We start from the raw sequence: 12,730 nt of genomic DNA, 5'->3' as shown, positions 1-12,730 counted from the left end.
TATCTTGTCAATATCAAAATATTCCCATTCAGTAGCATTCAAGCATCAGAATAAGATTGTCTTTCTTTCTGTAGTGAAGCCATGTCAGGACAAAAGAGGCTTTTGAAAAGGAGGTAAATTGTATTAAACCGTTAGTGAAAGGAACTTGACAAACAGATTTATTCTAAAGTTCTCTTTCATGGCCTAAAAGGTGTTGTAAGCGATTTTGGCCATTCTAGAATTTCCACAAGCTGAGCTGTTGGGTTAGCCACGCCCACTTTCCGCCAAAAACCCCGCCCTCCAAAGATACCAAATGAGGTTTGAGACTGACATCCAGCAGGAGCGGTTTTGAAAAACAACAGCAGCAAAACAGCGCCCTCATCTGGCAACTGTTATGAACAACATGGCATAAAAATGGCATTAAGCCTCAATAATTTGCTGCAACTACAACACTATGAGAACGAGCAAAATGATTGACAGGAGGCCGCCGACACTTTTTTTGTTTGCCTTTTACAGTCTACAGCGGTCACAGAGACCGGTGAGATATCTCACGACACTTATTTCAGATTATTTAAGAGAAATATTCATCAACGAATCAATGAGAACATTGTTTAAATTCCTTTGGGCAAATATTATTTATTTCTATTAGCAAAAATAACATTATCTGTCTGATTTCTATAAACAAAAACAAAAATCATATATTATATTTGCATAAATATCAAGGCTTTATTTCCATATTATTTACAATAAATATTTACATAACTCCTCCCACCACATAGTGTACTTGAAAATACATAAACAGTGCTTGAGATCTTTAAAAATCAATTTAAACAATTATTATTACTGGTTATTATAGATTTGCATCCCGAATCAAGGAGGAAAACATTTTCTTCACTTATTATTTTCCATTATAATCAAACGATCTGAATTTGGGATCCTAATACCTCATCAGGTAAGTGTCATGTTTAAGCTCCTTTTGAAGTCCTTAAATGTTTGAAACGCATGTATGTGGATGAAGACACTCTGTTCTAGCAGGACGTATCCCTGTGCTCGACAAAACTGCCGCCAAGTGAGGCGCATCCAGTATTGTCTGTACAGCAGCGTGTCAGGATGAGCTTTCAAATGAAGCTCTGTTTATGTCTGATCTCCAGTCGAAGTGTTGGACTTTGGACTGTCTCTTAGAAGCGGTGATGAAATCCACGAGTCCGTCAGAGGCAGCCGCACTCCTCCACGGCCATGTCTTCATGGTGTCGCAGGATTAGCTCTCCGTTCTCGTAATACAGCATGCTGAGAGGACTCATCTTTGTGGGCGCACAGCAGGCTGAAGGGACTCGGTTGGGATGGTAGTACTTCAGCAAACTCTGGAGGAGGAGAACAAGATGAAGAGTTGCTCCAAGACACAATATTATTTAGAGTTAATGCAGGTTGATTTTTCTATGATCAACCTACCTGTCTGTCTGTCTGTCTGTCTACCTGTTTACCTACCTACCTGTCTGTCTATCTATCTATCTATCTGTCTGTCTGTCTATCTATATCTCAACCTACCTACCTACCTGTCTGTCTGTCTATTTATATATCAACCTACCTGTATGTCTGTCTATCTATTTATCTGTCTGTCTATATCTCAACCTACCTACCTGTCTGTCTGTTTATTTATCTGTCTGTCTGTCTGTCTATCGATCTGTCTGTCTCTCTGTCTATCTATTGGTCTGTCTGTCTGTCTGTCTGTTTGTCTGTCTGTATATCTGTCTGTCTATCGGTCTGTCTGTCTGTCTGTCTATCTATCGGTATTTCTGTCTGTCTGTTTGTCTGTCTGTCTGTCTTGGTATGTCCGTCTGTCTGTCTGTCTGTCTATCTATCGGTCTGTCTGTCTATCGGTATGTCTGTCTGTCTATCGGTCTGTCTGTCTGTCTGTCTGTCTATCTATCGGTATTTCTGTCTGTCTGTTTGTCTGTCTGTCTGTCTTGGTATGTCCGTCTGTCTGTCTGTCTATCGGTCTCTGTCTGTCTGTCTGTCTGTCTATATATGGGTCTGTCTGTCTGTCTGTCTGTCTATCTATCTATCGGTCTCTCTGTCTGTCTGTCTATGTATCGGTCTCTCTGTCTGTCTGTCTGTCTGTCTGTCTGTCTGTCTATATGTCTGTCTGTCTGTTTGTTTGTCTGTCTGTCTATATGTCTGTCTGTCTGTTTGTTTGTCTGTCTGTCTATATGTCTGTCTGTCTGTTTGTTTGTCTGTCTGTCTATATGTCTGTCTGTCTGTTTGTTTGTCTGTCTGTCTATATGTCTGTCTGTTTGTTTGTCTGTCTGTCTATATGTCTGTCTGTCTGTTTGTTTGTCTGTCTGTCTATCTATTGGTCTGTCTGTCTGTCTGTTTGTTTGTCTGTCTGTCTATATGTCTGTCTGTCTGTTTGTTTGTCTGTCTGTCTATATGTCTGTCTGTCTGTCTATACAATGTAACCTTCAGTCCTCAAAAGTGCGTACGGGAAACGAGACTCTTACCTGCATGTAAGCGTGATTGGTGGGGTGAAGATCTTCCCCCAGAGGGTTTGGGCAGCTGCCCTCGCAGCGGTAGGCGTTGTACTTCTTGGGGAAAATGATCCAGGAGCTCCATCCGATCTGATTGAAGTCCACGTGCATGTCGACTCTCCGACACATTGAGCTCTTCTCGCTGGGACCCGTGACCACCTCTGGGTTCCTCATGGGCTGTCCTCTCCGGCCTCTCTTGCTCTTGAGTGTCCTCTCTCTCCACACCTCCTTTCCTTCGGAGTGGAACAGAAACTTGGACTTCTCAGCTGTGTGAAGAAGACTCGCCTTGTCTTGCGTTCCCTGTTCCGGGACTGTGTGTGAGAATATCAGGAGCATGGCTCTGTGACGGATACCGTCCGCACGTTTGGGCCGGTTTGGAAGAGTGCGTCTGCTGGATCTCAACGCTCGTCTGGTCTTCAGGGGTCTCAACTCGGAGCGTTTCGGACCGGTCCAGTCCAGCAGCAGACCCGTGATGTTGTAGACCCTCCAGTGATGGGACACGCTTATGAGAGATGCTTCTGAAAGCACGCCCAGAGACCGGTTCTCCACGCAGACGTCGTGTTGATGGCACGGGACGTCCTGGTGGTGTCTCATTTCCACCGTAACGTTCGTTTGATTCATTTCTCTGGGAACGCGAATCCTCAACTCCGCGGCTTGAATCTGTTGTTCGGACAGCACAGACGACAGGTCAAAGTTTGCGATGTAGTGTCTGCCTTCATTGGTCAAACCTACAAGACAAAGAATAGAAAGACAATATCATATTTTGGCATATCAAATCAACATTTGCACCCCTGAATTTCTTATTTATTTCCTTTGACTTTTTGGATAACCGTGTAACCTGGATATGTTCTTAGCAGGTTATTCGCCCAATTAAAGATGCGCCCCATCACAGAATCTATTGGCTCTTCCTCTGGGGATGAAGGACTCACTGTAGTGTACACAAACTTAAAAGTAATGAGGTGATTTGTGACAGCTGAACACACACACTTTGATCCTCGTGTATGAGGCCGTTGTCCAGAGGAGTGTATTGAGCTGTACATTTACATTTACATTTACATTCCTAATCGCTTTGTTTTATCTAATAAGTGTCACTGACTGTGTTTCACAGAATGTCAAATATTTATAAGCAAAAAGGATTTTTAGATTTTTTTAAGATTTATATTTTCAATTTCAGAACAAAATTCCATCACATTTGAATTGAGCAATCTTTATAAAAAATTACATTTAAAAAATTTAGTTGTATTAATTTAATTTAGTTACAAAATATCACATGGTGTTAAATGTTTCAAATAGGCTAAAATATTTATTTAAGTGTTTATCCATATCAGATTGAGTTAATAGTCCAAATAAATCATATGCAAATATCAAACTGAAGAAAATAAAGATTATAGGAAATTAAATATGTACAAATATGATCAAATATATTAACTATATATTTATACACATTCATAGATGCTAAAAAATCCATAAAATTTAATTGAATAAATAAATTATAATAATTAAAAATATTATATATATATATATATATATATATATATATATATTATTATTGTACTAATTTAGTTTAGTAAATGACACATTATGAAACGTTTAAAAATAAGATAAAATATTTATTTAAGTGTTTATCCATATCAGATGTATTTTCTAATTTAAAATAAATCACATTTATACACATTCATAGATGCTATTAATTACATAAAAATTAATTGAATAATAAAAAAATGAATAATAATAGTATATATATATATATCAAATTGTACTAATTTAGTTTTGTAAATGACACATTATGAAACTATTAAAAATAAGATTAAATATTTATGTAAGTGTTAATCCATATCAGATTGAGTTAACAGTTAAAATCAAATTATAGGAAATTAAATATGTACAAATATAATAACTATAAATATAAACACATTCATATATGTTAAAAAAAAAAAAATCGGGAATTGGGTGGTCTTCATTTTTTTTAATTAAATTAAATAAATAAATATATATATTTAAATTGTACTAATTTAGTTTTGTAAATGACACATTATGAAAATATAAAAAATAAGATAAAATATATATGTACGTGTTAATCCATATCAGATTGAGTTAATAGTTAAAATCAAATTATAGGAAATTAAAATTACAAAATCCATAAAATTGAATTGGGTAATCTTAATTAGTAAATATATATATATATATCCTTTATTCATGAATAAAATAAAGAGTAGGTTTTATAATCCTCTTTTCCTCCGTGTGTCTTTTTGTAAATCAATCACAATCTTTCAAATGAGTTCCTCTAAAGCCGCATTTAATTGCTCTAGTTTCATTTACTGATTTATGTCTTTACTTCTCATGGTGATTAAACGCCGTGTGGTATCGATCTAATATTAAAGTTATCTTAACGGAGGGGCAAAGCACCGCTCCCATAATCCCCTCAGAACAAACACCAGATCGAAACTCATCATTTAACACCTCCAAACCCCGCGGATCTGCGTGTAAAGCTCGCGCGCCCGTGCTCGGAACCGAGAGCCCCTAATCTAATCAGCCGACGTGTGAAGAAGACCTGCGAGCTCATGTGGATTTGGGTTTTAACAACTGATTTGTGTAAGGATGTCTGGCGAGGAATCCACATCACGGAGTTTGCGCAGTGCATCTGATCCTGCACTTATTCAGCCTCACGTGAGATGTGGATTGAGGGCGTCTGGCACTGAGATTTGACAGCCAGGAGCCACCGAGGCCCCCAACAAAAGAGCCACAGCGCGTCAGAGATTAAGTGCGCAACTAATGTCCCAGAGCCCCAAACTCCCTCAAAGTCATGCATATATGCAAAAAACATATTTGTGAGTTATGCATTGAATAAACACTAGGATATATAAATCGATTCTTACTCTTTGACAGGATGCTCTTGATGGTATCCGCGCGCTCGTGCTCCGTATAATCCACAGGTCGCGTGACGTTCACTTTGAAATTCCGGTAGAGGTGCATCATATACGTGGATAAGTGATGTCGGGTTCGGTCCGGTCTGGACTCCAGAGGTGAGCTACTCCTCGTGCCAGGGAGATGACTATAGTGGTGCTTTCCAAATACCCCCAGAAGCAGAAGTTGGCAGCAGACCAGGCGCAAAGCTCCGTGCGCATGCATGATTGAGATGAGAATGACAGGTCGAGGGTGCACGAGAGCTTATATACCCCCATCCCCGTGTCGCTTCTGCATATTTAACAAGTAGCAGAGGACATTAAAGGAAATTGACATGACATGACAGCTCATCATCTATTCGTGTGCTAATGAGGCGCGCATTTTACAATGAACCATTAAAACACCTTGCGCTGGGTGACGTCACCAAAGTTGCTTTTGCCCTTTGAAGACTGAAGTCAGGGGCATTTACAGGGTCATTATGTTACTTTACTCATATCAATGTGGAATTAAACATTACATGTATACACGAAAGTCTTATTTCTCTCCTCTTTTTACAATATTCTTGTAGGACTATCGGTAATATAACCTTTGTTATATAGCTCCGTAACGCGTTGGCCTATATATATATATTTATTTATTTTCATTAACATAGCATATATTTTCCTTTTCCAAATTCTTGTGGAATATTAACATGTAGGCCTGCATGCACTGAAAAAAAAAAAAAAATATTTAAAAGAATAATTAAAAAATATATATTCCGACTCTATCGTCCGACTCAATAAGCAAAATTGGAGGTTCCAGTGAGGCACTTACAATGGAAGTCAATGGGGCCAAATTTTGGATGGGTTAAAGGTTAAATGTGATGCTTATAATGTTATAAAAGCACTTGCGTGTGTTATTTGCGCTGTAAAGTTGCTTAAAATCGTCATTTTTACAGTCGTTTTAAGGTTTTAGGGTTTGTTGACGTTACATCGTCATGGCAACGAAGTTGTAAAATTGGCTAACTTTCCACAGATGCGGATAGTAAGCCATTTTATCACGCTAAAATCATCTTAACACACATGTTGTTTATGTCTTGTGTCTATACTTTTGAAACGGCGAGTATTTTAACGTTTACGCTATTGGCCCCCCCCATTGACTTCCACTGTAAGTGCCTCACTGACCTCCATTTGCGCGAAATATTCCTTTATGCCTATTTTTAAGATTCACATGTTTCAGTTTCATTACCGACATTTTTGTTGTGCGTTCTTAAACCAATTTAAATTACAATAAATTACAAATTAAATTAATAAAACGTTTTTATTTTTACGTTTTATTATATATTTGTTGTCTGTAAAGGCCCAAAGATACTCTACGTAAGTACGTGAATGCAGACGCAACTTGCAACGCACACTCGATTTCACGCGTCGTTGCGTTGTGAAATGCGTCGGAGCGCGCAATTCATAACCTAGCGCAAGTACACGCGCTGTATTCTCAGCGTTGCCACTAGGGGCGCTATGGCGGATTTTATTTTATAAATCAACAATGGGGGAGCAGCAATTTGAGCAGAGTCTTGCTGATTAAGTTCGTTTATACAAACATATTTAGTCGTCTTTTTAGCAAACAAAAATGTTGACTTATGGTGCCTAAAAATCTCTTTCGCCCCCTAGTGGTCCAAGGTTTGTAACTGTCAGAGCAACGCAAGAGTGACCATAATGTATGAACAACGGGACCATGCGTTGGCATGCGTTGGCGAAGTGCTCGCGTTTGCGTACTTGCGCGAAGTAGGCTTCGGCCCTAAGTTTTAGGCCGTTATATATTACCGATGTAGCACAATTTAACGATATCAAATGAGATGTACTAGAATAATGTAAGATGAGGTTACAAACACATCTTTATAGTATAAATGTTGTTTATTCCATTGTTTTGAATTGCGTAATATGTAATCAAATAAAAATAATAAAAAAATATATGATTTACCTTTTTCTAACCTAGTTTGGTTGATGATTAAAGATCATATAAACTCATTTTTATTTATTTGTATTTACAGAACCCATGGCTCAACAATATTATTATTGCTATATTTGTATGCAAGTTTATACCGCGATTCCATTTTAATTTTTTTTCACGTTCCATGCTTTTATGGAGCCCCTCCGCGCATGCTCAGAACCCACGAGTGACTCGTTTCTTGTGCGTGAATCCAGCCGTGAACAGAGAGATTTGTGTGAAGTGTTTGTTCAGTTCACAGTGATTCTGATTTGAAGGCGGAGGCTGTTTCATTGAGATGGTGAGTGCTCAACTTTGTCTTTGTTTCCATTGCGGCTTCTCTTTGCATGCACACATGTGGATGTTTCATGATACTGCATTGGTGATGATTAAAAACTAACGTGTTCTTCCATGTATCGGCATTTGTCTGTTTGTGCATATAAACTGCACGATTACGATCCATTCTGAGCATATAAACACACTATATAACGAATGCGTGATCTAAATAAACGCCATTGAACGCACGCGTGACGATGCAGATAAGATAAACAACGAGAAATGCAATAAAAATGGTTGTTGGCGTTGAAAAGTTTGATACATTTTAGCGAATCGGTTCGTTTAAAGGAACCGCGAGTCACTCGGCATTTTACATGTGCATTTCTCCTTGTGGTGATTTACATATTTGGTGAAATACTGATATCGCTACGTTTAGGTATAGATTGTTTTATGTTCCAAATATGTTACCCAATTCACAGTTTGATTTGAAAGAACCGACTCGAAAGAACGATTCCTTTGCGTATTGTTGCTACAGGAGAATCGCGCGACGTTGAGAATTTTGATACATGTGAGCGAATCGGTTCTTTTGAATGAACCGCGACTCCATAAATTAATCGATATGTATTATACGGAATTAAATATTTAATGAAACACTGAATTGTACCATGTTTTCGGTATATTATAACGTGTATATAGATTGTTTTATGTTCCAAATATGTTACCAAATTCACAGTTTGATTTTAAAGAACCGACTCGTAAGAACGATTCGTTCACGAATTGTTTAAAGAATCTGTTTGGTTGAATAAACTGCGACTCCATAAATGAATCACAATGAATTAATCTCTCTGTATTTTACGTGTTTTAAGTTAATTAAATACTTTTATGTTTTCGGTATGTTATAACGTAAAAATAGAGCCTATTATTTTATGATTCCAAATGTTACCCACCTCACATTTTAATAAAAAAAACGACTCAAAAGAACGATTCGTTCGCGAATTGCAACTAAACTAACGATCGCTTACAATAACGACCATCATCTTTGATATTTGAACAATTTTCGACGTTTTTGATCGCAGAGAGTTAGATTAAAGCAGGCAAATTCATACAAGCTGACTGAAGGAATATAAAAAGTTAGATTTAGTTAGAAGGTGAATCTCAAGTCCGAATCATATTTCACCACAACCCCCAAATTATCTCTTATAAGATCTATAACGATACTTTAATGTAAACATAGATTTTTTTTTCTTGAATTTGGGTATATTCTTAAACGGGCCTGGCCAAACCTGTGATTTTATGTGGATCGTATCAATCCACATAAAAGCGATTTGTTATTAGCCGACTGAAATGCTAATGTGCTGACCGAGAGTCGGGCGTATGAAGATTAATGATGATGAAGTTCCTTTTGAGTTCTCGTTAAACACAATGAATAATCGATCAGTTTGAACCTGTCAGTAGTAGATTAGAGGATTGAGATAAAGTGGCTTTTCTTTGGGTTACAGCTGGGAAACAGTAGTGATTAGAGGCCATTATCAAATGAGGCCAATTAATAGCAATACCACTGATTTGTATCTGTTTAGAAGGTGCATGCCAGAACATAAACGTATAGTATAATATAGACCAACTTGGAGAGAAATGCTATTCTAGGTCTTCCATTTGCTTTTAAAGTTCATAAAACCTTCATTTAGGAAAGACAGGGACTTGTCACATCCTTAACTATAGAGGTTTTTAGTTAAAAGTTGATTAAACGCATTTGTTTTCAGCAAGGACGTTTAATCAGGGCCGATATTTGGCAATTATCTGTCGTGTTCGCTTGGTCGATTAACAGAAGTGTTAAAGTTACTAAAATCTACCAATTTGTTTGTCAATGAATAGTCAACACTTTCTGTTTTCAAGGTTTTTTCTTGCAAATTTGAGTAAATAATGCTTAAAATCGGGGTTCCTTGGTAGCTCAGCGAGTAAAGACGCTCAATATCACCCCTGGAGTCGCGAGTTTGAATCCAGGGCGTGTGGTGAGTGACTCCAGTTTGGTCTCCTTAGCAACCAAATTGGCCCGGTTGCTTGGGAGGATAGAGTCACATGGGTTAACCTCCTCGTGGTCACTATAATGTGGTTCTCGCTCTCGGTTGGGCCTGTAGTGAGTTGTGTATGGATGCTGCGGAGAATAGAGTGAAGCCTCCACACACGCTAGGTCTCCGTGGTAACGTGTTCAACAAGCCACGTGATGAGATGCACAGATTGACGGTCTCCGACGCGCAGGCAACTGAGATTCGTCCTCCGCCACCCGGATTGAGGCTCCCAGAACATGGGAGCCTCAATCCCAGCTGCCTCCTGAGACCTTCAACCCGCACAGCTTACACGTGGCCTGTTGAGTGCGTTGCCACGGAGACATAGGTCGTGTGGAGGCTTCACGCCATACACCGCGGCATCCACGCTCAACTCGCCACGCACCCAACTGAGATCGAAGCACATTATAGCGACCACGAGGAGGTTACCCCATGTGATTCTACCCTCCCTAGCAACTGGGCCAATTTGGTTGCTAAGGAGACCTGGCTGGAGTCACTCAGGGGTGGTAGCCAGCGACTTTACCACTCAGCTACCCAGGCCCCCCGCCATAGTAGTTTCGAATGTCTCGCCCATTGTTTTAAAGTACTCACGTGCATGCCTATACACTGAACACATAATACGCGTGCACGTGACGTCATCGCTTTCACAAAGTTGCGTTTTTGTATGTTTACACAGAGACGATAATGGCATCGTTTTTAAAAACGTTCACTTTGAAACCCGTTTTCAAAAGTTTGCGTTTTCAGGCCACAAATCGCCATTGTCGTCTAAACGAACAGCCAAAATGCATAAAAAGTTTTCCGTTTATAGTTGAAAACGTTGTCGTGTAAACGGCCCCTTAGAGCGCATTGGGCATTTCAAATGGGTGAATAAAGGGGAGAACAAAAACAATTATTAATGCATAAAATAAGTCTTAGTGCATCTAATTTGCTGTTGTTAAATTTTATTATGTTTAATATTTGTACAGGTGAACACAGTAAAGCCAAACTTGGATACCATTTCCATCTTATGGATTGTTTTGTGTTTCAGTATACCCTAAAATACACTTAATAGACAGATACATCGATCTCAAATCAATGTCAATAAACAGAATGTTCCCATTGTGACAACATGTACCTCTATGGTGGTCAACGAACAGTATCTTTTTATTCTTGGGCAATAACAATGGACCCGTTCAATGCTTCTACAGAGACTGACTACCCTGAGTAAATAATGCCAACTAGTCCCTGTGTTGAGTGTTTTGCTCATGGTTTGGTGTTGCTAATGTAAAGTAGATTTGTGCCACTAGATGTCATGTTATTGAAGTCAGTCCTGTAATACATCGGCTCTGTTGTAAGAGATAGTGAGGTGCCTTGCTGTCTACTGCTTACATTGGCAACATATTAACTGAAATCACTGCGAAGGATACATACAAAACTGCCATAGAATTTGGCCAAAATGAATTATCCTTGGCCACATCCACACTCATCCATTTTTTTATTTGAAAACGCATTGATTTTGCTGATTTATGTGTCTTATCCACAGTGGAACGGTGTTTTTCCTGCACCGTAATGGAGTGTTTCGGCATGCTTTGGGAAACTATGACGTTAAGAAACTGAAAATGCATTGATTTCGATACCGTTACGCCTCCTGTCTGGAATGGCGTTTTCCTCCATTGAAAATGGAACATTTCAAAAACGCTCTTCATGACCACATAATTTGGGAAGTGATTGGTAGAAAAATGTAAATGGCTGTTTTACACGAAAACAGATTAGGTCATGCCTAATCCATTTTCATGTATAAACACATTGATTTTGCCGTGTTTATGTCTCTCATTTTCACTGGAACGCCTTTTCCTTGACCGAAAATGGAGCGTTTAAAAAATGCTCTCCATTACCACATACTTTGGAAAATGATGTTAGAAAACTGGCAATTGAGCGTTTATACTAAAATGGATTAGGCTAATATCCAGACTATTTTGTTTTTCAAACAAATTCAGCTGTGTTTAAGCCTCTCATCCACGCTGGAACATATATATTTTATTTTCTCCCCAATGTTGGAACGCCCAATTCCCAATACGCTCTAAGTCCTCATGGCAGCGTAGTGACTCGCCTCAATCCGGGTGGCAGAGGAGGAATCTCAGTTGCCTCCGCGTTTGAGACCGTCAATCCGCGCATTTTATCGCGTAGCTTGTTGAAGGCGTTACCGTGGAGACGTAGCGCATGTGGAGGCTTCACGCTATTATCCGCGGCATCCATGCACAACTCGCCACACGCCCAACTGAGAACAAACCACATAATAGTGACCACGAGGAGGTTACCCCATGTGACTCTACCCTCCCTAGCAACCGGGCCAATTTGGTTGCTTGGGAAACCTTGCTGGAGTCACTCAGCACACCCTGGATTCAAACTCGTGACTCCAGTGGTCGTAGTCAGCGTCAACATTCGCTGAGATACCTAACATTCTTATTTCCAAACCGAACAGGAAAACGTTCCTCCTAATGTACTCCCACACAAACGCATGTGTCGAATTTTCAGATTTCCAGTTGGAAATGGGTGTTTAAAACACTAAGCGCCTTCATCATCATCGTGTGACAGAATGTAGACGATGGGCTGCAGGAAAAGGACCGTTCTATATTCACAGCCTGTGAGGGAGTTTCACAGGAAGTTTAAATGCTGTTTACTCCATCAAAACATTACCTAACTTCCTCAAGCAGCTCTCTTCTGTTTTGCTTCATTTTTCGAAATAAGCATATTAAGCAAAGCAACCTTTTCTTCACAAAGGCGTCACACTATATTGCTTTTCTTGTTCCCTTTTTAATCATGAAGTACAGCTAGGACAAAATGTAACAAAGCCTCATAAAAACAGAAATGAATGATTTCCGCTCTCTTCCTCTCGTTTCTGTAATGCAAAGGCTTTGCCCTCGCCCCACATTAAAGGCTTGGGTTTGTCGTATTGCATTGTCAGGTTCATCAGAGCCGTTAGATTGCAGTAGGAAGGAACAGGTGTGGCTGAGCTTTATTCTCACATAGACATCGGTT

General features: G+C 39.2%; 2 protein-coding genes across 3 annotated transcripts in view; one reads left to right on the top strand and one right to left on the bottom strand.

The window, feature by feature from the left end:
* Positions 1-747: 747 nt before the first annotated feature.
* Positions 748-6,050, bottom strand: LOC127626472 (nodal-like). 2 transcript variants are annotated; one of them, XM_052102261.1, is made up of 3 exons: positions 5,381-6,050; positions 2,478-3,232; positions 748-1,340 (listed from the first exon to the last, which is right to left on the bottom strand). In XM_052102261.1, exons 1-3 carry the CDS (start codon positions 5,631-5,633, stop codon positions 1,188-1,190), a joined length of 1,161 nt encoding a protein of 386 aa, XP_051958221.1. In that variant the 5' UTR covers positions 5,634-6,050; the 3' UTR covers positions 748-1,187. The 2 variants fall into 2 exon arrangements, with proteins under 2 accessions (XP_051958221.1, XP_051958222.1); XM_052102262.1 differs by lacking the exon at positions 5,381-6,050 and adding an exon at positions 3,343-3,705.
* A 1,500-nt stretch (positions 6,051-7,550) lies between these two features.
* Positions 7,551-12,730, top strand: part of LOC127626463 (paladin-like) — a 101,215-nt gene continuing 96,035 nt past the window's right edge. The window contains exon 1 of the mRNA XM_052102248.1: positions 7,551-7,674. The gene's annotated coding sequence lies outside the window, so the exon portion shown is untranslated. The remainder of the gene's footprint in view (positions 7,675-12,730) is intronic.

This window comes from Xyrauchen texanus, chromosome 33 (genome assembly GCF_025860055.1).
Source record: "Xyrauchen texanus isolate HMW12.3.18 chromosome 33, RBS_HiC_50CHRs, whole genome shotgun sequence".
NCBI lineage: Eukaryota > Metazoa > Chordata > Actinopteri > Cypriniformes > Catostomidae > Xyrauchen > Xyrauchen texanus.
The sequence above is the reverse complement of the archived record's forward strand: the minus strand, read 5'-3'. Positions and strand labels throughout refer to the sequence as shown.